This window comes from Lottia gigantea, assembly GCF_000327385.1.
Source record: "Lottia gigantea unplaced genomic scaffold LOTGIsca_6, whole genome shotgun sequence".
Taxonomy (NCBI): Eukaryota; Metazoa; Mollusca; class Gastropoda; family Lottiidae; genus Lottia; species Lottia gigantea.
Genome location: NW_008710049.1, coordinates 292296 through 318901, shown reverse-complemented (window position 1 = coordinate 318901; position 26606 = coordinate 292296). Strand labels below are relative to the sequence as shown.

Sequence of the window (26606 nt, the reverse complement as noted above, 5' to 3'; positions counted from 1 at the left end):
CAGAGGAAATATTAATTTTGGGTTTTGATTTGTGGTAATTTGAATTTAAATATCAAAGTTTAAATTTCATCAAATTTCAGTTGTGTACAAATATCACTGACCAACCATATAATACATTTAAACCCACATACAGACCCATAATGTACTATTCCTATAATACGAATATCACTGACCAACCATATAATACATTTAAACCCACATACAGACCCATAATGTACTATTCCTATAATACGAGTATTAATAATGATATAATACTATAATATTTATCATCCAAGACATATAAGGTACTGGCAATGTAATACATCCATAATGGTACATATTTCACTCCCTAATTTTATACCAACCCTGTAATTTCCATTCACATATTTTATGATTTATTGCAAATTATGTGTGCTCAATGCTGCTAATGATTTATTTTATTATTAGATTTTTTTTAATTTCAAAATATTAACATAACCTTACAATATACCTGTAAATAAAACTATCTATAATTTGATCCCAAAGTCATTACCCAGGGATGCAAAAATGCAAATTAAACAAACTATTAATATAAGATATAACATGAAATTTGTATAAAGTTTTCTATTTTAGAGATTTGTGGAGATCCGAAATGTGTAATACATGTAATTTAGATCAAGAAGTTGTTCAATACATAAAATAACCATATTGGAATATTAACTCTGAGATAATGGAAGTTATCTGATCTTGTTGTTAAGTCGCAGAAAATCTCTGAAGTAAAAATGTCTGACAATTGTCACAGACTCGAACTGGTTTGGAAGAAGATGGAAGAGACATCTTATTATCTGAGCATTCATTACAATAAATATCACCACAGTTTCGACAATGATGCTGAAAGAAGAAAAGTTAAAGGGTATATGGATGTCTTTCTTCTGTTCACACAATGAAAACCTATCATAATCAGGAATTATCAGGTGTAGAATTTGCCCTCATATCTTATATATTGATGATTCATGAACTTCTATAATAATACTTGCTATATAAATAAATATGAGATAAAGGACAAATTAGGATAAAACTTTTAACATTTTCAAAAATTCTGAGCCTATAAAAACCAAACTAAAGTATGGCAACACTCAATTCACTCTACCTTTCTCCTTGATATAGAAAATTCTTTTTCACATTTTTTACAGTGTTTTGAATCAGTGTCATCTACCCATTGAGCTTCTTTTACAATTAGTTGATTTTCTTTTAAATTCTCTACTTTCATTTTAGAGCTGAAATAAAGAATATATGTCTACTGTAGAGGGTTACGGAGCCCCTAAGGCGCAATTGTAAACATATTTATTTATTATTTCGTTTAAACGAAATAATTATTTCGATTAAACGAATTAATTATTTCGTTTAAACGAATTAATCATTTCGTTAAAACGAAATGTTATTTCGTTTAAACGAATTAAATTATTATTTCGTTTTCATTTCGTTAAAACGAAATGTTATTTCGTTTAAACGAATTAAATTATTATTTCGTTTAAACGAAATAATTATTTCGATTAAACGAATTAATTATTTCATTTAAACGAATTAATCATTTAAATAATGATGTTATTTCGTTTAAACGAATTAATTATTTCGTTTAAATGAAATAATAAATAAATATGTTTACAATTGCGCCTTAGGGGCTCCGTAGAGGGTGGTATGGTTGTTTGAGAGGTTACTATAATCACTTTCTCACAGCTCTGTAACCTAGAAATATATTCAGATTTTTTAAAAAAACCATTTTTTACAGTTCTAAAATTGCAAGATGAATTTTACAAATTTGCCAAATTATTTCTGACAACAGGTTTCTCACAAATAAATAAATTACAGTACTTACTCCCCTAACTGTGAACCCAGTTCAGCTAAAGCACTCTCTTGTTCTTGGCATAATTCTTGTATGGAATGATAGCGTGTCTTCAATTCATTATACTCCTACATTATCATGGTAAGAAATAAAATATTGGTAATGATCTATACATTTTGATAATAATTTGTATCATATTAGTCTACAAATGGATTTATTAATCAATTGTTGTTCGTCCACAATGCTGATTTTCCTTATTATGATATAGCTCCATGGACAAGGCTAAGCATTCAATGTCATAGATAACACATGTAGGTTTAAATAAATACAGCAATTCTTTTGAATATACTTTTAGATATACTTTTATTGTCTTCATAGACATGTTTATTCCTGAGGTGAAGAAAAATTCCCAAATCGTGATGAAAGTTGGCAAATATTTTTTACCTTTTTAATTTCTTTCAACTGTTGTAACTCTAAGTGATATTTTGAACATTTTTCTTTCTCTGTTTCTAGAGTTTTCTGTAATGTTCCTCTCCATTCTTTTTCAATTTTCAAATCTGTTTCTAAGGCACTCCTGTAATACAAAAGTTTAATATTTACAGATAAAATGAGTGTGGCTGTTTCACATCCAAATTTAGACTGTAATATGATTATTTGATTATGGTCTAAATTCCATTAAACAGTTTAATTTGAACAATATCATCAGGGTTAAAAAAGCTATTTCCAAATTCAACCAAATTCAATTGCCTCTCCTTAAAATATGACATAAACTTGCACTAAATCATTCTATTAGACAATCAGGCAACTGGTTCCAATTACCAAAAAAGTCAACCACTTAATCTTCAATTTCTCAAATCATAATTTAGAATCTGCTTTTAGATTGTTCAAATACTCTTTTCTCCAACTTAAATTTTGAAAAATATATTAGATTTATAAACGATAGTTTATTATTCAAGAGTTTTTCTTCTAACTTATGTCATGTGACATGCTTATTATTATAGGTTTTTAAAGTGCGTTCAGATGACTAAAGTTAAGGCAACTTAACTATCAATCATTCTTGGAGCCTGTTTTTTTTATTCGTCTGAATGCAATCGGTTAATCTTAAGTTACCTTAAATTGCTCGCTTGAAAAGTCAAGCCAGCTTAGTTTGGCCATCTGAATGTTACTTGCTAACATTCAAAATGGCTAACTTTAGTCGTCTGAAAGCACTTTTTGACTGTAGGAATTGTTTGATGTTTGATTTCAATTAAAGTTTTGGTGATTTGGACTATTTCATTAGTCAGAAAAAAAATAATTTGCAATATGTAACCTCATAACTAATGGGTTCTACGAACTTAAACTAGTTTCTGAAGAGGTTTAAGTAGCAAATTAGGAATCTTTCCAAATAAAAAGCAATTGATAAACTTCCCACTACACCTTCAATCAACCTAAGTAGAAATTTTATTGCTTGATCTACTAGTACCTAATCCTTATATCATTTGACAACAATTAGTTCTTATAGTCCTATAGGAAATACATACTTACATTATAAAAGCTTATCAAACTCATTCAGTGTTTTCAATTATAAAGGAAATATTTCTTCTCATATTACACAGCAATCATGATCTATTTTTTTGCTCCAGCATTAATCTTATTGGACAATCAAGAGCAACATTTGATTTGCAGTACAATGTTAGATGTAATAGTACACTAGGCATGGTGGGAGTTATTCAACGAATATTTTCTTTGTTAAAATTAACAGATTCCCAAAAACCAAGATCTATCTACTCTCCTAAAATGTCCCAAGAGATATACTGTGCAACCTACATCTTAGACCTTCAAATATAATGAGTAGTAGAGCAACTTTCAAGGGGAATAATTATATAAAAATAATCCCTATATATGTGTATTTAATGATTGTTTTATACTAAATGAGGCAAAGATTTAATAATGTCTTGGGATTCAAAATTCATTTAAATCATTGTTATTCTGTACTGCTAAATACAACCTACAGAACCTGTTTTTCTCAAGTCACCTTTTTATGATTTGGACATGAAGTATCGTGTTCAAGTTACTCCACTAGCAATCAATAATGATATGATAAGGTAGTTCTTTAAATCATATTCTGTGTATTTTAACTCAATAGCAATTAAAGTCATAATTTAACAATAAAACAATTTTCATTGAAATCAGATTGACATCTTGATGGAGTTCTAAAAAAACTCCTTTTGTGATTTGGAATTTTAGAAACTACTGAATGATGTACCACATTTTCTGAGCAAATTGCCCAGATATTGTAGGACTATACATATACATTTTAAGTTTGATGAAAGTCAACTGAAAAATAATTTTCAGTATTGAATGATTGTGATTTAGTTTCAATTGGGAAAATTTTGAAATTTGGACTGTTTTTGACAAAATGGCAAATGAATTTTGCTTAATGTTCTTCAACATGAAAATTCTGTAGGGAATTATCAAATTGATAGCAACGAATACAAAATTATTTTTTTCTTCTCAAATATCTGCAGCTAGACATCAATTTAATTTCAAAAAAATAAAAGAATAATAATGTCTAACTATTGATTTAAATTCTGAAAAAAAGACATATTTCAAGCATGTCATGAAAATTATATTAATCAAAAACCAAAATAATAGAAATCTCAAATGACTTCATAACCTTTTAAATAAATGTTCTTTACAGCTTTAGTTCATATATAATATGAGTTTAATAACTTTAAAAAAAAGGAAATTAAGAAATTTGTCTGAATAATGAAGAAATATGTTAATGCATACAACAAGAAACATATTATGTTTGGAATGAAAATATTCCCTGATGAGACCTATTAGTGAGTAATGACCAAGATAATTCACAAATAAACTTTCAATAATCTCATTTAGATCATTTCTATTGACGTGAGTATAACATGTAAGTATAGAAAATATAATTTAATAAAACAAAAGATTTCAAGAAGAAAATCGCTGTTATTTTGTAATAATTATGAAACTTTAAAATGGCTAACTACATAATCAACAAATCCAAATGGATCATGAAGCCAAACATCTATCTTCGTAAAATATTTGTTTCTTCTTGATATTATAGATAACTACTACTGAAAAAAGTCCTACAAATCCACTTAATATCGAATTACCTTTCTTATCAGACAATAATGGTTGCTGAAATATTTGTGTTATGAATTCCTGATAAAAAAGTGATGTTGAAACAGTTAACCCTTTGTTAGTAAACTTTCTAAGATCATTTTGTCTGATTTACCATTAATTTTATTAGATGTTTGGTTAAAATTTCATTCCTCATTTAAATAAATTTGAGTTGTGAGAGACTACTTAATTGCAGTCAACTCAGTAACAAGACAATGATTGTTGAAAATAGCATAAAGATCACTAGTAACTCATTTCAGCACTAAATATAGGTAACATATGCCCACTGACTCTTTTAGTCGCTGATAAGTTTCCTAAGAGATAATCAATAATTTTGTCAAAATTCAAGCTAAAATCATTTTTTGAAGAAAAGGATAGTTGCACTGCTTTATTTGCAAATGTTTTTTTTTTTTTTTTTTCAATTCTGCTGCCATTGCCCAGCCTAAACTACCCATGCCACATTCTCACTTTTTCGATTTCCTTGTCAAACTCGTGAAACTAAATAATATGTATATAATTTGACGCACATATTTTCAACCGGAAATGACGTAGGATGAAAAGGTATTTTTTATTTTTTCTAATTAACGGCTTTAATTTCTATCTGATTTTGATCAGACTTTTTAAGTTAACTGCTTTGAATTAAGTTCTACAGGTTAGCAATTCAAGAAATTCAGAATTTTGAATTTTGTCGCTGACTCTTTGATTTTAAAAAAATTTTATTTTTTAACTTTTACAATTTAATTTCGATCAATCTGAAAATTTACAGGTAGATAGTCATTTTGATTGCAAAGTAAATTCAATTTTCATATTTTCCATATCACTTCCGGTTTTGACGTTATTCGCTTTCAAACTGAAAATTTCAATTTCCGGAATTTTGAAGATATACCCAACGGAAAATTTATCCAGTGAATTCAAAATGTTTTAAGGCCCATAATTAGTGACATTGACTTTTGTTGACCTTATGGCCCGCACAAAACTTGTTACCCCTGACGAGATCTATTCGATGGTGTCTTCGGTTTTGCTGTGCAATATAAACTTCCATGTTTATAGCCATTTGAAAATAGCGATTTTTAATATTAAAGAGCTGTGTCACGTGACCTAATTTACATATGACAAAATTTCTCATATATCTTTATTACAGGCTATCTCTTCTATCCATATGGTATATAATACTAGATATTTTGATAAAAATTGCGCTTTTTAAAATTTTGAACTGACTTCTATAGTAACTGTGCGTAATTTGACATTTGCCATAAAATCTCAAGCCTTTAACATGAAAGTATGAATATCTCATGATCTAATAACTTTAGACGCTTGAAATTTTTAACATAGCTGAGCATTGTAAACATTATAACAGATGTGACAAAAATTTAGGGATGGGCGTGGTACATCCGGGCTAAATTCACATTTACCTTATATATATGTTATTTATTTACTCGCAAAGTATATAATTGTCACCTATAATATTTTGCAGGTTAATAGGTAACTAGTTTGGCCAATATGTGGTAAAGGTAAATCTGTCTGGGCTTTTACTTTAAAAAAAGGAACAGGTTTTATAATTTACTAGATTTGCATTTTTGACCTTTATCATGGATGACCTTGAACTCTTCAAGGTCAAAGGTCATCGATCTATAATGTCAATTTATACTTTGATCTTTAATGTCTGACACCTACTTCTGGTTTTATAGGCTTCCAAAAACAGTTATTTTCAAAACTTTTAAGGCTCGTAACCTTGACCTTTGATGACTAGTGGTCTGACAAAAAGCCATAGCCCTTGATGAAATATATCACATGGTGCCTTTGATTTTGTTGTACGATGTCTACATCCGTTTTTATAGCCATTTGAATATTGCGAATAAGACACAAGCCGTGTGCCAGGAATATTCTTAAATGGTTGGAACATGGATTCCTATATTTCAATAATTCTAAATATTGAAAAGACTGATCCAATCCACACAAAAAAAAATCAAGTCTAAAAATGTACTTTTTAATTTTTAGAAAAAATAATTTAAAAATGTATTAGAATTGTATCGTTGACCAGTGAAAGGTTTTAAAAACATAGTGGGTATATAACGTAATACAACTAAGTAAAAACAGAAGGGAATGTTATGAAGAAGTTGTAGGATAGATACCTACATAATTCTATAAACTCCCAGAATGCAACTCACTGCTTCAGTGCCGTAACTTGTCAGCTCTAGGTTTTCCTTCAATTAATGATTCAACATTTTTGATAGTGTTTCTCCTTGATTAATTATAAACAATTACTAAGTTTAATTGTAATCTGACAATAATTGTGCCTTAAGTAATGTTGATAATTGATCATGTTTCAGAAAACAAGGGCAAGAATTTAGATTTAACATATTCGGTTTTATTTTTTTTTGAATAAATGATGATAATGAACAATACTAAAGATAGCTTGCCAGACAAGGTAACATACGCCCAGCTGTCAGAAATAAGAACAGTCTTTAGTAACTTCAATATGAATTTTATTCTTCTTCATAATATATTAATAAATACATTATTTGTTATATTTTTAAAATTTTTGTTTACATCAATAGCAATAACCCAAAAGCATTGAAAAATCATTGTATTAGAACTGGCAAATTTTCATCAATTTAAATTATCATAATCGGAATAAGAAAATAGGGCAATAATTCAAAATCCGTTCATTGAAAAATCATCAAATTTGAACTTGACCAAGATATAATGAATAAAAATTATCACACCAAATTTCATTCAAATCGAATGAAAACTGTAGTCTCTATAGTGCTCACGATCAAATTTTTTTTTACTGCCAAATATTTTTATTCAAAATCAAAAGCTGCCAGTGGGCGTATATTACCTTGCCTGGCAAGCTATCTTTAGAAATGTAAATGAGCCTTTTCAATTTAGAATTTCTATTAAGCACAGATTGACACTTTTCATGAAAAGATTTTTTAATTTTGATATTTCAGTTAATATGTTCTTTGCTACATTTTTGTTCAAAATTTTTTCTGATCACAATGAATACAAATGTTGTTTTTAACCTGCTTAGGAAATATAAGGCTCCTGAATTCTATATCACAATATAGCTATTGTGCTGAACAATTGTCCACATTCAAACTGTGTATGACCCCCAGCAGAGAGATTCCAACTGTACAACTTAAAAAAAGGATTGACAACAATAGTCAAATTTCAGATTTCTAGAAACATATAATCCTTAAAATATCTTTTTCACAATAAAATATTACATTTTTAATAATATAAATTGTATACTTTTTAAATCTCAATTCCATATACCTACCATTCACAACAATACCAAGTTTCATCAAAATCTTATAAAAAAAACTTTGATCTCTAATATTAGACCAGAGCAATAACTGAAAGAAGGCCAGAATAGTCAGCATGAAACTGCACTAGATAATCAAATCTAAATTTGTATGATGTAAGCCATTTAATCTTACAAATATAATCTGTTGTTTCATTCAGTTTATCCTGAAGGAAAATTAAACATTTCACTGAAGATTTCAAATGAAAGGGGGCCAAAAAAACATAAAATGACCCATGATGATTTTACAAGCTAAAGATACCCACTTTTGACCAAGCACAAATTTGTTATGGGACAAGTAATGATTCACAGAATAAATCTGCAGAGGTAACAGGGGAAGATATGTCATCACCTTAGTTGATTAATAACTAGAACAATTATCATAATTAATAATCATCATGAGACATTCGTTAACTATCTCACCCATCTGTGTTTCATTAAAAATATCAAATTTGTATATTTTGACACATATGGATTCAAGATCCATGTCACTGGTTGTGATTAGAAAGTTTGAAATCAGAAATATAAATCATAATCTTATTGTCAGAGATACACAATTTGAGTAAGTAATAATTCTTGATCCTTGAAAATCATATTCTTTTCTTTAGTTTTGATTGGCTAACTCAAATGAGAACTGATGTTCTTATTACAAGAGCTATTCCATATACCACATTTCTTTCTCTGATCAAATTAATGATGTTATATGTTACATATATTTAAATTTTCAAGAATCAGATCAAGGTGCCATAAAAGATATAATTTGACAATATCTTACCTTTTAGCATCTTTATCAGCCAGCATTTGACCCAGTTTTCTGGCTGTTTCTTCTGCTGCTTGTTTATCTGACTGGAATAGCTTAATTCTAAAAATATACACAAACATTCTAATATAAGCTTAGTTAACTTTCCAACTGGGTCCAATACATCAATTATATCTAGAATCAAGGTGAATGTATAACATCTGTGTACCATTTTAAATTTCTCTCAATATAGCTAGGACATGGATCAATTTGAAGGCAATTTCCTGTTACAAATTCAATATGGTCATGGATCCTAGATGATAAAAAAAACCTTCAACCTTAACATATAAATAAAGTTCAAACATTTTGTTAAAAAATGAATTGTCAATGTCTTGGTTAACTTTAAAGGAAACTACTGTCAGGAAAGTAAGGTATGAAACAGAAGATACCTATTTTCCATTTCTTTCATGGTTGCAATAAGCTGGTTTGTTTTTTCTTCTAGTTTTGTCACCATTTCTGTTTTATGTTTTAAACTTCCCTCACATGTCTACAAAATATGTAAGGTTTACTATTAAAGGGGTAGCTGTTCAACTCTTGCATATTTCAGAGTTAATTTTGGTTTGGTTCATCTTAAAAAGTCTTAATCTTGCATGGAGTTATCAATGAATTAGAACTGAGGTAGAATAGAATGTTATTGATAGAGAAACTCTGATACATTTATCTGCAATACTGGAAAAAAGAAGAATTAAAATGCAGGTTTCGATTCTGTTTTTATCTTGGAATTTAATATCATTGAGTTCCAGCATTACCAATTTGATTAAATCTATTTATAATATCTTAATTGAATAAAGTGAGTGGAAATCTCCACCTTTACAGAATAAGAAATAATTTCTCAAGTTGCAATAAACATGTTTATTATCTTACAAGACTTTGACACCACTTATAACAGCACTCTTATACGAAATATTAAATTAATATGATAAACTGAGAACGTTTCATAATATATGTGAAAAATAACCAATAGACTTAAATCAAATCAAAATTTGACAAAATCTTGTTAGCATCTAGATCATAATCTAATTACAGTTTCAGCAGAATTATTGAAAATGGTCACTTGAATTACACATCAATTTAATCTGGAATCATATTCCCTGTGAATGTCATGTGAAAAGGTGTTTAATTTTAATAACCCACGATGATGATGTGTGATATCTGGAGGCCTTGTGACGAGGAGAGAGTGAGAGGCTTGGTCAGTTGAATGGTGCCACCCACAAGTTCTAATGGAATATAAATATATGAAGGATGACAGTGTCTTTCTTTATAAAATTATCTAGTTGACTGTCAACAGGAGAAGTTGTATATATAATTGTTAGAGAGAAGCATATATAAGACTAGACAGTTACAAGTCACAGGTTAGTTTAATATTATTTCATTATCTTATTTCATATAATACCAAAATTCACCTTTAAGAATGTTATTGAAAATACTAATGAACCATTTAAGAAATATTTTAAAAATTTTATGGGTAAAAATGATTATTGATTATTTTCAACCAACTTTCCAACCCAACAAATAATGTTGTAATAAAGCCAAATTTTTCTGAGTGGAATTATTAATGGCATGAAATTATTGGTTACTACTATTATGATAAATTAATTGGCCTATGTGAAATCAATTATTTTGTTGATTTTTCCTTGAAAAAAGTTTTGTGAGACATAATTTTACATATATTTTCTGAAAGAAACTTTTGAGGAGTTCCTTAACTGTTCTATTCTATGTTCCAATTGTCAGTGTTAATCTACTTGTTCCTACATGCCATAGTTTTCACATTTAATAAAATCAACTGGCACGGCTCATGATCAATTAGTTAATTCAATGCATAGCAGCCACAGTCAACTTAAAAACAAAGGGTCATTTTAAACGACGTGTTTGCAATTTTCCCTTGCTGGACGCTTTCTGTGATATAATGTTCTAATTTAATGAAATCAAGACCAAATATTATAAGTCTGATATTTACTTAATTCATTCAAAATATTAAGATTCTAAGCCAAAAACTGTAAAAAAGTAAAACAAAGGTCAAAGATGCTTCTATAAAATACTCACACCATATTTTTATGTGTCTTTTGATCCCCTTTTGTCAACCTTTTGTCTGTTTTGCCAGCCTTGTTAGGAACATGAGACATTGAATTTGGTTAATGGTTGAGAATCATGTTTTGGGTTATTTATTTTATGCTAAATATCATGAGTTGTTTACTTTAATTGAAATGTTTTAAAGAATCCTGCACTCAATTTTTATCTTATTCTCTGTCAGTGCTGTCTCAACAGTAAAGCACAAACATAATTAAAGTTATAACACAAATATAGAAGCTACTCAAATTTAAAATGTATACGATTATGATTTGCACAGATTTGCCTGTTTGGTGCTTAAGTTGAAGATTAACATTTGGATTAGAAGTTTCGTGTAAATCTGATCATTTGATAGTTTAATTGTTTTCAGCTAATTGGTGTAGACGTTGTAGGTGAAAATAGGAGTCAACGTTAAAATAAAATTCTAATTATTTCATTGAAGTCACTGTATTATCTTAATCTACACTGAAATGTCAGATGTAAATGTGGACAGTATTGTAAGCAACTCGCTTAAATGTAAATGTAATAGAAATATCAACGTTGTTGTATATTCACAAAGTTCTATAACATGTGACATGAAAACAACTTTATCAACTTTATTGTTATAAGTATACCTATCTATTCAATCATTATCATTTATCTAACTAATGTATCAAAGATATTCATAAAAGTGAAGTTTAAAATCAACTTATGCAATCCTGCTACAGATTTTGAAGTGTCAATTAAAAAAAGCTGTATTTACCATTGAGTGGTCAAATAACTGATAGAAGTTGAACATTGACAATTTCAAAGCAACAAAAAAATCAATGGTAACAATATAAATTTTATTCTATATTCTAAATTTCATATCTGTAAAATTTGTCAAGTTGAAATATATAAAACAGATATAGTAGGGATGTAGGTAATAATAATAATATTCACCTCAAAACCTACAATAATTACATAAATAGATTAAGATTGATACCATTGATATCAATTACATTGTTAATTCATAGTTTTAGTAGATAAACAGTCACTTATCTCATTTATAAGCTATTGAAATCTGAGATGAAACTAATAACTCACTTTTTAATATCTAATTTTACAGAATCTAATGTTTTCTGTTCAAATCAATTAAGAAATGGCGTGTTGTCCATAATTCATAAGTGTTTTATTTCAGTTTGTCATTTCAGAAGGTTGGAAATATTGGCATCATCATTGCACTTATCTTTAAAGCGATATGTCGATAAGCTCATGTGAAATTTTGAATGCCTGTACCAAAAAGTTGAAATTCAAATGTGTTCGATAATCAAAAATCATAAATGAACATAAGAGCAAAATAATGGGAAAGTCACTTTACTTCAAAAAAAATCTGTTAGTCATATCACTTGGATTGCTGGAAGTAACATCATTGATATTATCTTAGAAAAACTATTCATTCATGTTTCGTGACAAATTTCTTAAACCAGATGGAATTTTTTCATTTCTGAAAGTCAATTTCTTTTATGTCAATTCCCTTTAGTCAGACACAAATTGCAACTGAGAAAGAAAATCTAAAAGTTTAACACTTTTCTATGAACAAATGTCTTGATCATCAATCCTGTTGCCACATTTTTTATTACATGTTCTGAAGATATATGTTCTAAAAACAATACATTAATCTTCATATGAAAGTATAATTTGTTCTCAAGACATTAGCTCAGATGTACAAACGAAATTGAGATAATTAAAGGGGCATTCTGTTTTTTCATAGGTTAAAATTTTTTTTGCTTATATTTGTGAAACGTATACACTAAAATTTAGAGAAATGTGTCCCTTAACACATCTGAAAGGTTTTTTTTTTTAAAATAAAATCCAGCTAAAACTATTTAAAAAGTTTACGTAAACTTTTCAAGTTTGTTATGTTTTTTGGAAGCTGTGATATAAATACTGTAGGAATTAAAGTAAAATAAACAACTATAAATTATAGAGAAATATGTCTCCTACGTATTCTAAAGGTTTCAACTAAAAATATCGAGCTATTATAAAGTCAAACACCATACCTATGTCAAACTGCTTAATTAAAAATTATTAGTTTAATTGACCCTTTTAAAACAAATCAGTTTGATCAAGTAGATACGTACTTTAGAAATATATTCAAGTATAATTCTTTTTGATAATAAAATTCTGCATACTGCCCCTTAAGTCATTTGACTGATGAATCCACTTAATTTGAGTCAAAATTTCAAACTTTACCTCTGTTAACACTAATCACTATAAATCTAATAAAGATATTTTATGTATCATTGGATGCAAGGAATGTACAAGATCAATGTATATTAAGAGTTTTCATTTTTCTACTATCAGTTCACTGGAATCACAACCACATTGTTTGACCAAGTAAATAACGATAAGGATCCACTGATATTGATAAACTAATACTGAATGATTCAACTTGAATTGATACGTATGTCAATACCCAAAACTAAAATATTTAAATTTATTTTAGTGTTTGTATTTGAAACTAAATAATTTTTAAAAAAATTTCAAATATCCATTCTGCCAATTATTTCTAAATTATCTTTAATTTTGAAATCATTTTTTATAAGGAGGAAAAGATCAGTTTCTATCAAAATTGAATGATTGTGACTAATTTGGCTATTACCAGAAATGTAAACCATTGTTTGTCAATGAAAATTTACAAAAAAACTATCTCTGGAAAATATAACACCACCCACACACAGTTGTCAATTTTGTAAATTTCTTAAATAAACTTCCATCAATTTTCTATGGCAATATATACTGGGTCTAGACACTGGGATTATTCAGTGTCAAATGTGGGTGCAAGTGTTTTATTTCAACCTCCTCAATAACAGACATATTGAACTCTATATTCCAATATGTGATAAATTAAGCCTTTTTGAATGAACTTAAATAAAACTTTACTATAACAGTCAATTTGTGAATGGGCAAGCGTTTAATTCGTCTTTTACACTGAGAAATGCCTATTCAAATATGAAATAGCAGTGGAAGCTATTCTAGATTCCTACCACAGCATCTAACATCACTGAAATCCCTGAGTGACACACTTACTCATTTATAGATCTGGGTTTTCACATTTCACAATAATGACTTTTGCCATTAGAAAGGATGTTACTTTCAAGGTACCATTCAAATAATTGAGAAAAGCACAGAAATAGGCTAATGGGCACCCAACTGACAATGTTCTTGAATATGAATCTGAAAAGAGATGGGGTCCTACGGCCCTACAGCTTAAACCAATTTAAATTCCATGAGCAGCATTAACTCCTAAATTGCTTCTTTTTTTCATTTCAGAACATAAGAACAAAAATGATGCCAGTACCATTAAAGTATTTTGGACTTGCCTTAACGCTTGCCTTAGTAACAGAATTAGCAGTTGGACAACATTATCATTTTAGTAATGGTTGGAAATCAGGAAGAAAACGAAGCGGAGGTGTTAGTAATTTATGTGAAATGAGACCAGAATTAATCAACTATATCAACACATTATTATCAGTAAGTTCAAATCCTTTGAGCCGCATTTAGTCACTTCATAAATTGTTTTTGTCTTTCTTCTTTCTAGAAATAAATTGATGTGAACTGACTTTTCCCTTGAATAGCATTTTTGACACATTTTAATAGCAGTAGCTCAGAAACTCCTACAAAATCAGAAACCAAGAACCTTTCTCAGATAATTTATAAGCAAAGCAGCATGTAAACTATTTTATATTATATTCATATGAATTTCAAAAGGTATGAAATTACATGTTGATATATTCCTGAAGGATGACAATTTGATAAAAAATTTTGCTAGGTTTAGCAAGTATAAAAATAATTGCAGCCTACTCTTGGATGAACACCAAAAGCAATTAATAATCCAGTCATCATGAGATCTTTGCCTTGATTGAATTTTTCTTGTGATTTAATTAATCTTGTAGATGCATGTAGATTTTCAAATTTTCAGTAAATTTTCTATTTTATATCCAATAAAATGTCTGGAAAGTTTTAAATACAATGAGAATCCCTAGATATTTAATATTTAATGTTGCCTTTTAAATTGACACACACAAGATGGCTGAATGAGGTGTAAAAACAATGAATTAAATAATCTCTGCAAATAATCCATTCATCTTAGTCTTAATTTCATGATGGTTCACATTGTGATATTGATTATGTAAAAATTCAACATTAACTGTGGAACACAGTCAAGAAAGATCCTTGTGATTTCTATTTCATTGCAGGTTGAAGGGACAGATGCACCATTTTGGTCTTGAAAATATGTAAATAGTCTTCAGAAGTACTAAAAATGTACAAAAATTGCATAATTCCTTTAAAAATACTTGAACTAAAAAACTGAGATTTTTACAAACTTTTCTATATATCACAGAGTATCTTAGTTGACGAGTCGTCATTTTAACATTCGATCGCGGATAATTCTGGACACTTGGATTTGAAGGCTCACATTTCAACAGTGAACTGTGAACACTATAACTGATTGGCTTAGCCAAAAAAAAATCCTGTTTCTGAGACTAAATTATAATTGGTAAAAAAAGAAAATGGTGATCTGTCTCTTTAATTATGGAGTTTGTTATAATCTTTTGTTTATCTTTTTAACTGTGACTTCCAGCCTTGGTTTACTCTGGCTTCCAGCCTTGGTTTACAGTTATTTCTATGTCAGTTCAACTCACCAAACAGCAGTCAGATAATGAACTTAATTTTTGGCAAGTCATAGAGTTTGGTTGTGTTGGTAAGATATCAAGCACCTTCCTGCTAATCAATATGTAACATCTTATTTCAGGAAGAATTAAATCGAATAAAAAACACCTGTAATTTAAATACAGAAGACAAAGATTCTGATGTGGATTTTTCTGAGGTATGTTTGCAATAGCTTCATCATTAAAAGCTTAGTTATAATTGTATTGCAGCAACCACAGGTCTCTGACTAAATATTGAAATGGTGAAAATTGATGCTATCAGTGTCCCTGATACAGAAACAAAGTTAAGAATATCTCTTTACATGATTGTTTAAGAGGTAAAAAGAGAATCAGAAAAATAGCAAATTTCTCTTCCTATATTTACACATGGTCAGCAGGAATATTATCTGTTATGTAAATTCTACTAAAAATTGTTTATTCAAATTCATGCAGAATTAAATCATTATCACTGGGTTTCTAAGATAACATAAAAGTTCACATAGCATCTAAGGGCTGTTTAATGTAACAAGATTTCAAACCAGAAAATATTGATATTTCAGGGAGCATTTAGTCGATTACAAAATGGTTTAAAACTTGCAGCAGATAGAAAATGGAAAAAATGATGCCAAGACATAAAAAACCTAATGAATAAGACAAAACCGACCAATTAATGTTAATATTTTCTTACTCTTGTGATGATATCTTGTGATAAAAAACCCCAAAAAGGACCATTTATATTACTTTAAATAAAATGTTCTGTTCAAATTGTTAAAAGCATCAAATTTGGATACATGTTTTTGGTATATGAATTTTTCCCCTTCAAACAATCATTTTTTTTCCTTTTTGTTTGTTTCTGATGCATTGTTCATTTATTCACCAAAAAAACTGAAAGATTGCTCAATGTATAGTATTATATATTCAATTGATGAAATAATTAATCCATATCTTTCGTAACAATATAAAAGTCTATAATCAAAAACTACATAGGAAGTTTTCAAACACATTAAAGACAAATTTTCGTTTGAAACTTTTCAACACAAGAACAAGTTTTCAATGAACAAAAGGACACTGATGTATTTAACTTTGAATTGTGATTAATAAAAATAAATTCAAACATAGTTTCATTTCTTCAATCTTTTTCACAATATTGATCCTTGGCTTCTGTAAATATTAACCGGAAAGAGTCAGACCCAAAAGATGTAGTCCTATTCCAAACTCTCTGTTCACAAATCTTGAGGTTTCATTTCTAGAAGCTCATTCTGGTGGGATATCAAGATAGTTGCCATAAGCATTTCCAGGGCCATATTAAGAAAATCCCAACTTAAAATTGATTTAGAATTTTGTTTATTTACAATCAGATAACTAAATAGTGATGTTATCTAATTAGTGAACATGGCCTCAGCCTCAATGCTCTTAAATGAATGATGAAAGTAAATAGTATGAGTAATCATGGCTTTATTTTCATAAAATAGAACTTTGGAATTGGTAAGAAAAGTAAGCTGAGTCAGTTCAAATGTTTATTTTAATCAAATTATTCCACCTCAAAGAAACATACACTACAACTTTTTTTTACCTCTGATATTCAAAGTATATTAGATTTCAGTTTATAACACAGACATGTAGAAATCTGATATTTCAATCAATGAATACCACTGAAGGCACCCAAAAAATTATTTAAATTAAAACCATGTAGACAATCCAAAAAAAAAACAAAAAAAAAATTAAATTAACAGATAATCCAACAACTTAAATACCATACAGATTGTATACATGTAGCTTATTCATTCAGGATGAGGTAAAATTATTCAATTCCAAATTCTAGGTAGAGTTTATCTGTTCCTCAAATTTTTCAAATTGACAATTTTTAACGATAATATATGCAGATTTTAAATAATCTGCTATCTTAATCAGGTGCTGGCACACGAATACTCTTGTCATGAGTTTTCCCACTGGCTGAGAGTATACACTGAGACAAAAAATCTTTGGCTTTGTCTTGCAGACGATAAAACAATCGGCAACAAATATAAAACTGGTTTAATATTATAAATCCTGTCAACAACGCGATGAAATTTTACTCAAGATTCAAGTCGGCGACCCAAATTGGCGACCAAGACTGTTCATGTGCTTGCACCATAAGACAACACAGATACATATATTGATAATTGGATCATGAGGGTAGGGAGCCAGGATGGGGGTGGGGTATGACATGTCAAACAAATCAGCACTAATTAATTTCAGTCTTAGGTAATCACTTTACTACATTTAACTTTGTTTAAAGTCATATTTATTTGTCTAAAATTTATGTAGGTTTCAATCTTGAAGCCAAAAGGTCAAGACATCCAGTTCCCCTAGTTTCAATTTCATGATTGACTTTATGGACTATTTACAAGCCAAGCCTCCATATTCTGGTGGCTGATTTTTGTCCAATCTTAGGATGTGATATTTTTCCAACCAATCTCAAAATAACAAACTCCAGACCTCAAGGTCAGCAAGCAAGCTTATGTGACAAATACAAATAACAAATACACATAAAGTACAGACATTGAGAAAAACTCATAATGTCAGTCACATTAAATAAGTTGTTGGCTTAGTTTCACAACACCTTCTAAAAATAAAAATGGTTTTAATCGAATTCTGACTTATATAACAATATTTTATTATTGATAGTTTCAGTCACCTCTTGGTAATAAAAAATTTAAATTGATCTTGTCTCGATTAACAATAAGTCATTTATCTATTATCCTCATATATTATGTGAACTGTAAACTTATAAATATTTCACAAAATTCAGATTGTTCTAACACATCTTGCAAATAAAATTTCTATTATATTTTTTTATGATAAAATGATTACTCTTTAGTCCAGACAGGTAATCAAAACTGAACTATTTTTTTGATAACAAAACAGAAAACAGTTTTTTAAAGGGGGTAAAATGAATATGCTAATAATCGGGTTAGCTCTAGGGTGAGCAAACTCAGATGGATAAAAACTATTCGTATCAGTTCATAACATATTTATATATCATAAACACAAGACAATATGCACACTTCTTTTAATAAAATATTAAACACATAACGTTTCAAAACAAATTAAACATGTTGTCATCAGATGAAATCATTGATGATTGATCTTGATGACACATGTAATTTGTGTTGAAAACTGATGTGTTTTATCGACAAAATTTCATGCACGGTCTTGAAACCCGAGACCGATTAAAAGGTTACCCAAACACTAAATTCGGTAACATGACTTCCCCACATACTAAACTGGAAAACATTTAACTAAAAACTTCTTCCCTTTCAATTTATCACAGGCATCTAGCAAGATCCACAATAAAAAAAAAATAGGATGATATCAAGTTTTAGATCGGAGTAAGTACCACCCGGTATCAAACACTGGTATTTTTATCACCAAACTTGCTTTCTTTCCTACAATTTCTAATGTTTAGTTATGATTATGAATAACTTAGGATCAGTTTTAAAGGGCATTTTGAACAAGGGCAATACATTGAGTCAAAATAAAATGGAGGCCTCATTGATTGGGCTAAAAGAACTTTTTGTGGACCAATTTTCCAGGACAGCAGCACTAGCCTGCTCTTTTTTATTTCCAACTGTCGAGGGATCTTTAACGTGCACAGTCTGTAGCACCTCAGTTTATTGTCCCATCCGAACGACTAGACGTTTTTTCTAGGTCAGCCCCTCTTACCTACATCACTGAAAAATCCGAAGGTATCATATCGACCTATGCCTGGATTAAACCCTGGACCTTCAGGTTAGCGAGCAAGCATCTAACTCACTGAGCCTCAGCGGCTCCAGTGGGTAACAAAGTCAACAAAGTCAACAATTAAATACTAGAACCACGTCAGTACTGAGCCAGTGAGCATCGGACCTGTCAATCGTTGAAACCTTGCATCAAAAAGTGAGAGTTTACAGAAAAGAACAGGAACAGCTTGTTAATATAAAAAGTCCAGAAACCAGTTTCGCTTTTCAAAGGACTCTTAACCAGAAGTTAAATTCACACAACAAAAATGAAGATGTCATTGGACAGACCTCTACAAGAGCAAGAAATTTTGTACAGGTTGTCTTGCCACGAAAGGTCAATGTCAGAAGATATGAGCCTTGAATGTTTTAAAAATTGCTGTTTTAAAACCAGAAGTAGATTTGAGACATCAAAGTATGAATAGTTCCTGGGTCAATGCCTTTGACTGTACAAAGGTCAAGGTTCATTAAAATGCCATCATCAGCATTCTACGAACTGCTCATTACATGTTACTGAAAAAATACATTGTACACTAATTGTTGGTGAGGCAGGTAATTTGTTTTGATCTTGAAGGTCGAATTTGATCATAAATGAAAAGTTTTGTTTACAAGTTGCTACTTTTCCCATTGACAATTGTGCATCTATAGAGAATTTTTCAACCTAAGAAATCAAGATTTTAACTTGTGATCATCAGTTAATTCATCCGTACCAATTTCCTTCCTTCAGAGTATGAACATATGAACAATTATCAAATACATTACATTATTAAAATATAACTAGAAATGATAAATACTATGGCAAATCCATCTCATTCATTCTGAATTCCTCTAAGGAATATGAAAAGATCATTATCAAGAAACATATTCAGTGTCAGTTGTAAATGCACAAAACTGTTTTCATGACATTTTTATGTAAAATAGACTTGTCTAGTCCCAAACAGCTTTAAATCGAGACATTTCCTAATTATTAATATTCACAGTCGAGAGTAATATATCAAAACTTTCCTGAACATCATGCAAATAACTCTCTATTCTTAGATTTCAGATCTATCAAAAAAAATTGATTCACTAGCCTCCAAGTTTACACAATCTATCTGGTGTGCAGAAAATCATTAAAACTGAAATTTGCTGTGTGAGAAAATCAAATCAGTGTTAAACTTTCACAAATGAAACAACTGTTGATCTCAGATTTAGAGCACCATAGTTTAAATGATTGTTAACTAACAAACAATAATAGTATATATATTGTATTTCAGATGATGACTAGAAATCTAAAGCAGTCCTTAATAGGAATTGATATATTATCAAATCAAATCACTTTACAGTTTAACTTGTTTTATTAAAAATCAAATCGTTATATATCTTTTACATATCCAAAAAACTTGTGTTAAAATGATTTTGATCAATTATTCCTTAAAATTTATTTTTCCTCTAACCTAATAAACCAATGAGAATACTTTATCTCCTAAAATTTAAACTCTAGCTTCATTAAGTATATGAAAATATAACAAGTGGTTGCCTAGCAAGATACAGCCACTTCCCTGATACATTTTCAGGACATCAAGGGCGGTCACTAATCTGCGTTAAGTCGTACAAAAAAATCAAATTTGTGCAAGATATTGTTCATTTAGACAAATAACACAAAATTTAATAACATTCTGACTGTCACCTCTATTGTGTTCACAAGCCAAAAAATTTTGATGCATTTTTACTAAGTCATGGGCAATAACTCAAATTCTGTTTCATTTAAATTGAATGAAAATTGTAGTCTCTATTGTGGTCACAAGCCAATTCTGGACGGACAGACAAGGGCGACTACATTATAATGTGGGTAAACATTCAAAAAAATAATCTGCTATAAAAAAGATAGTGGACCACAGCCATATACGCCCACCATGGCATGCGGATGGTAAATATTCAAGATTTTGGGGCAAGGGCAATAACTCTGCTTCTAACGGTCGAAAATAGCTCAAATTCGAACTTGATTTTCGTTTTATGAATATGTATACACATACCAAATTTCATTTGATTCCATCAAAAAATCTAGTTTTTAGAGCGTTTACAAGCAAATATTGATGGACGGTTGGACGGACAGGGGTGCCGACAATATACGTCCACATAGAGAGATGTGGGCGTATAAAAAGTAAGTAGTCTTAAAGTCCAACATGAAATGTCACATTATAATGTGGCCATATACATATAAATAAATTCCCGAAATAATAGGATAAAATCAGTGGCATTTCTATAGAAAAGAGGCTGTGTCTACCCTTCTCTCCCCACTTTCACATTTTATCAATTTACATATTGAAAGCATAGCCTGTGCTCCCATGGAAAATTTTTTGGCCCCTTCTCGGACCGCTCAACTCATTTTTCCTAGAAACGCCACTGGATATGAAACAGGTTATAGTTGTAAAGATATAAATGGTCACTCACCTGTAATTTTTGGTATAGTTCCAAATTAATGCCCTTGATATCTTCTAATTGTTTGCGTAAACCAATAACTGTATCTTGTTTTTCATGGATGTCTTTTTCCAGCAGACGGGAAGCCATTTCCATCTCCATCTTCATACTGATCTGTAACTGTAACTCTTTTTCAACATCCTAGTAATATATTAGTTTTAAAACATCTAAAAAAATGTTTCATACCAAAAGCTTTAAAATAACCCTTGATTGTGAAAAAGGATCTAGCACAGTCAGTTCGAGTGTCAGAATCTTGACGTCATTTGCTTGTTTCTGTTGAGAAAATAAATGGTAATTGTAGGTTTTTATTTTAGCTTGTCATGTGAAAGTGTGATGACTGAAAAAGTCATCTTTCCTAATCATTCCATTCGACCTGGCTGTAGATGAGTAAGGATAATCTGGCAACAATCAATTCAGCAGGGCATGGCTGAGGATCAGATGGTAAATTGGATCCTATAGAATGTAAATTGTTGTTTCTTCCTTTCCTGTCTTTCTTATCAGGGCAGCACAGGCATGGTAGGAATTCTTTGGTGGCACCATCACAACTTCTGGATAGGCAAAACTGTTTAAACAACTCTTATACAAATGAAACCATGTCAAGTTACATGTTTCTACCTTATTTCACTGTGAGAAATTTAGTTTTTTACTGAATTAATTGTTGCAAAATATAAATTGTCTTTCATTTTTAAAAGCCATCTTCAGCTTTGAAGAGAATTGCATGTTATTTTGTTATGTATATTCCTATTATGTTAACTAGGAATTCCAGGCCTTACATCTGTCCTCCAAACATATAAATCTAGAAATATAATATAAACCTATGAAAATATTAACCAATAATGTCCCTTGGACTTGTTAAGATTCTTTACTGCTTTTGACAAGTCATTAAGCTCAACCCTAACCCTCGGATATTCTATGGCTGGCCTTGCTCTTTCTTGAACTTTCTGAGCTCAGTAAAACTTGGCCAAGGTCATTATCCTATAATTTATATACATTTATAAAAGAAGATAAGAGGTAGATTTTCTTTCAATAAAAGGCATATTGTTGGACAAAATTATCCATGTATTGTTATAGAAAACAATAACAGTAATCACAGGATATGAAGTAGACCTCTCACACAATAAATGAAACATAGTCAGGACTATACAGGACAACAACTACAGAACTACATACAAATTTATATTCATTGTCTCCCACAGCTTTTCATGCTTATTTGCTTTAATCTAATTTGTATGAACAGGTAATAAGCAACAAATATGAAACTATATCATATATCTGGTCTTTCATATTCTCCATTGCATATAACACTAAGTAGAAAGCATACCCTGAATTTACAAGATTTCAACAAAGTGGATTTGATGATATATTATCATTTTGACATTTGGATATCTTCTAATTAGTTTATAATTTACTCTTGTGACAAAGAGAAAGAACTTTATTTGGCTGATTTTCTTCTTACATCTCAACAGATTTTGTGAAAAACAAGTTTTTGAGTCTTAGGTAACACTGTACTTTATTTTAAGTTATAAGGACTTTAATTGACAAATGCTTCATTACTTAAATCTGAAGTTTTAAGGTTTTGAGAATTGTCAGCCTCTCCGAAGGTGCAGGGGTTTTAAATGTATTTGTTTGAACAGGATCTGCAAAACACAGATATTGTGATATTCGGAAAGATTGATGTTTTTGTAGTTTAGTCGTACCATCATAATCCTCCTCTTAATATAATCAGATATTGGGCCTATGTTTTCTACAGATTTATAATAATTTGTTCAGGTTATGCAAGTAATAATATGTGTTCAATATCAATTCCTGTTGGCCTAATGCTCTATCCATGGTTTAATTGCTTTTCACATGGCTCATTTGCTTAGTCGATTGTTCAATCACATCATCAATGGGAGATGTCAGTAGAACAAAAATATTTTTATTTTCTTATTACAACTCAATTGTTCTTTTACTTATATAATTCTTTAACATGCATTGTTTATGATTTATTTGGTATCCTTGTTTTGATAATTGTTTAAATGTGGAATAAGAATACAGAGATATTTGTGGTGGCTAGAATACAGATGTTTCTGGTCCTTGGTATTTCATTTAATCTCCAGTTTAAATTATGAAATCTTTTGTTTAATAAGCTTATGTTTCTAGTTCTAATACAAACACTCCTGAGATTATGACACTTTCCGGACAAAATACATCATTGCTGTTAAAAAACTTGCATGGGTTCATAATATTGTTTATTATTAATGATTTACTGACATGGATGAAGATGATTGATCACTGATAGCATATTATACAACTATCATCTGGTTACATTCAATTATATATCTTTTATCAGACGAATGAGTTTTAAGGACTTTAAGTAACCTACACATACAATGTAAAGTACATCAATGGCCAAGGCCATGAGTACCAGTGAAATACCGCTTTTTACACCATGAAATTCATTGCTATCAGGATAAGCTATAGGTGACATTAACCCAATGTTTCGTTCTTTACTAGTATGGTAACTTAAAATTGATGTGAACACGAAAGATGAGCGGTTTATAATGACTTTCAACCTTTTGATTCCAGAAATACCTATTGAGGCAATTTTTGTAATTGTAATTTTTGAATGACTATTCTTCATTCAAAGGACTGTATAAATCTCTGACAAACACGATGTTTAAAATAATCAATTTCCAGTTTACTACCTACCTTTACATTAACAAAAACAAACTAGTTAGTGAACATTTGTACAAAATCAAAAAAAAAAGTTTATCATGCAAAAGAATATGTACATATGACTTGACCATCTATGCCAGATCAATTAGTCAACATTTACATTAGGGTATTGATATCTTCGACTGAACTTATCTTTTCTTCTTATAAACCATCTTACATGATGATATTTTAGTTAGCTTTATAATGTCAATAGTTAGATTTATTTTGTACTTTATGTGAGATATTATTCCTGAATTCTTATTATACTTATTTTGATTTTTCTGTCATTTATGAGAAAATAAATGGCCTTATTCAATTCTATATTTTATTGTCATTATTTTAATCATCATGTAACAAGCACAACACAGGGGATAAAAATGCCTTTTATTGAAAGAAAAACACAACTCAGAGCAAAGCAGTTGTAGTATTTATTTCTATACATAATAAAAAGAATACAAGTCAGTTTGCAAAATATTTGGTCTGCAATCAACAACAAGTTAAAACAAAAAACAATATTTGAGTACATACAGGAACCACTCTGAATGTAAACAGTTGAGTTATCTTGTTTGTATAATATTATTTCTATATCATCTACAATTGATGTATTGAGCACTGTTTTAACAGTGAAAATATTTTAGTATCATAGTTAAATAGACTGTATTTTACCCCAGTACAAGTCACACCTAGTTCTTATTTGTACCTGAGTGCACAGATATCTGACTCCAATAATCAATATATAGATAGAAAAGTCAATGGTATTTAGAACACTTTATAACAAGAATCTCTTATCAATGCAATATTAAGTAATTTTGATATTACAAAAATATTAGGTAGATATCAAAGCAAAGAATATTAAGTTTCCATTTGGTTTATTAATGTCAATTTTTAATAGAAACAGCAGGCACATTATGTTTATAATTTCAATCTAACCTTACTTCATGTTCAGAAAATATATATTTACTTATATGATATAAAGCTAGTTGAATTTCTAACTAGTTGAAATGATTTCCAAAAAAAAAAAATTAACCAAGCACAATATTGCACAAAACATTAAAATATATTTTAATAAAATATCACATTTTGATAAAATAAAAAATGAAATATAGCTGGTTTCTATTCAAGCTTTTGTTGAATCAAGCTATGTAATAAAGGAACTAAAAAATTATATAATCCATTAGAATTTCCATCTATGTTCTAGAAGGATCATGAGGAAACTACAAGATATCAGTGGTAGAATAAATGGTAATGGATTCAATATCTTATAGGTCTGACATATATAGTATTATAGGAATATACACTGTTGTTGGTATGCTTCAATTGATTCTCAGACTTACATTACTATCATAGACTAACACATATAATAATATAATTTAAAATAATGTACAGAATACAGCAGTCATTAAAGCTATTTGATATATTTAGCGTTATAAAATAGCTTTACTGTTGATAATATTTGTATATATGGCAAAAAATAAAATCACAGAAAGCATTGACTGGAAATAAAACTTAACTCCCTTCAAACAGCGCAAAATAGTTTGAATGAGAACATATTATTTAACAGAGATTGATTATCCTTATTACTTAAATAATGTTTCAAATTCAGAAAATTTTGTCCTGTTTTTACAATTCATTAACAAATAAAAGGTCCCATAAGCTATTTACCATCTCATCTCAGCCATTATCTTTATTAGGCTTTTTATGTTTCTTTGGACTACTTACTAATCTTAATTGGGTTTCCTCTTCTAGTTTCTGTTTAACATCTGAGTACATACTATCTAGACCAGCACGATTAGTTTCATAGGTTAGTCGTTCTGTAGCTATATCTTGTTTGGTGGCCTAAAAATATAAAGAAATATTGAAACACTTCCATTCTTGTTAATGGATTTCAGGTAATCTTTTCAATTTTCAT

General features: G+C 29.5%; 1 protein-coding gene across 1 annotated transcript; it reads right to left on the bottom strand.

Moving 5' to 3' along the window:
• Positions 1 to 711: 711 nt before the first annotated feature.
• On the bottom strand, positions 712 to 26530 carry LOTGIDRAFT_107494 (hypothetical protein; the record flags this gene model as incomplete). The annotated part of the gene is made up of 8 exons (XM_009063749.1): positions 712 to 849; positions 1109 to 1235; positions 1835 to 1929; positions 2246 to 2375; positions 9019 to 9105; positions 9432 to 9529; positions 21974 to 22141; positions 26417 to 26530. Coding segments are annotated over 8 exons (957 nt in total), but the record flags the coding sequence as incomplete, so codon positions are not given.
• Between the last annotated feature and the right edge of the window lie 76 nt (positions 26531 to 26606).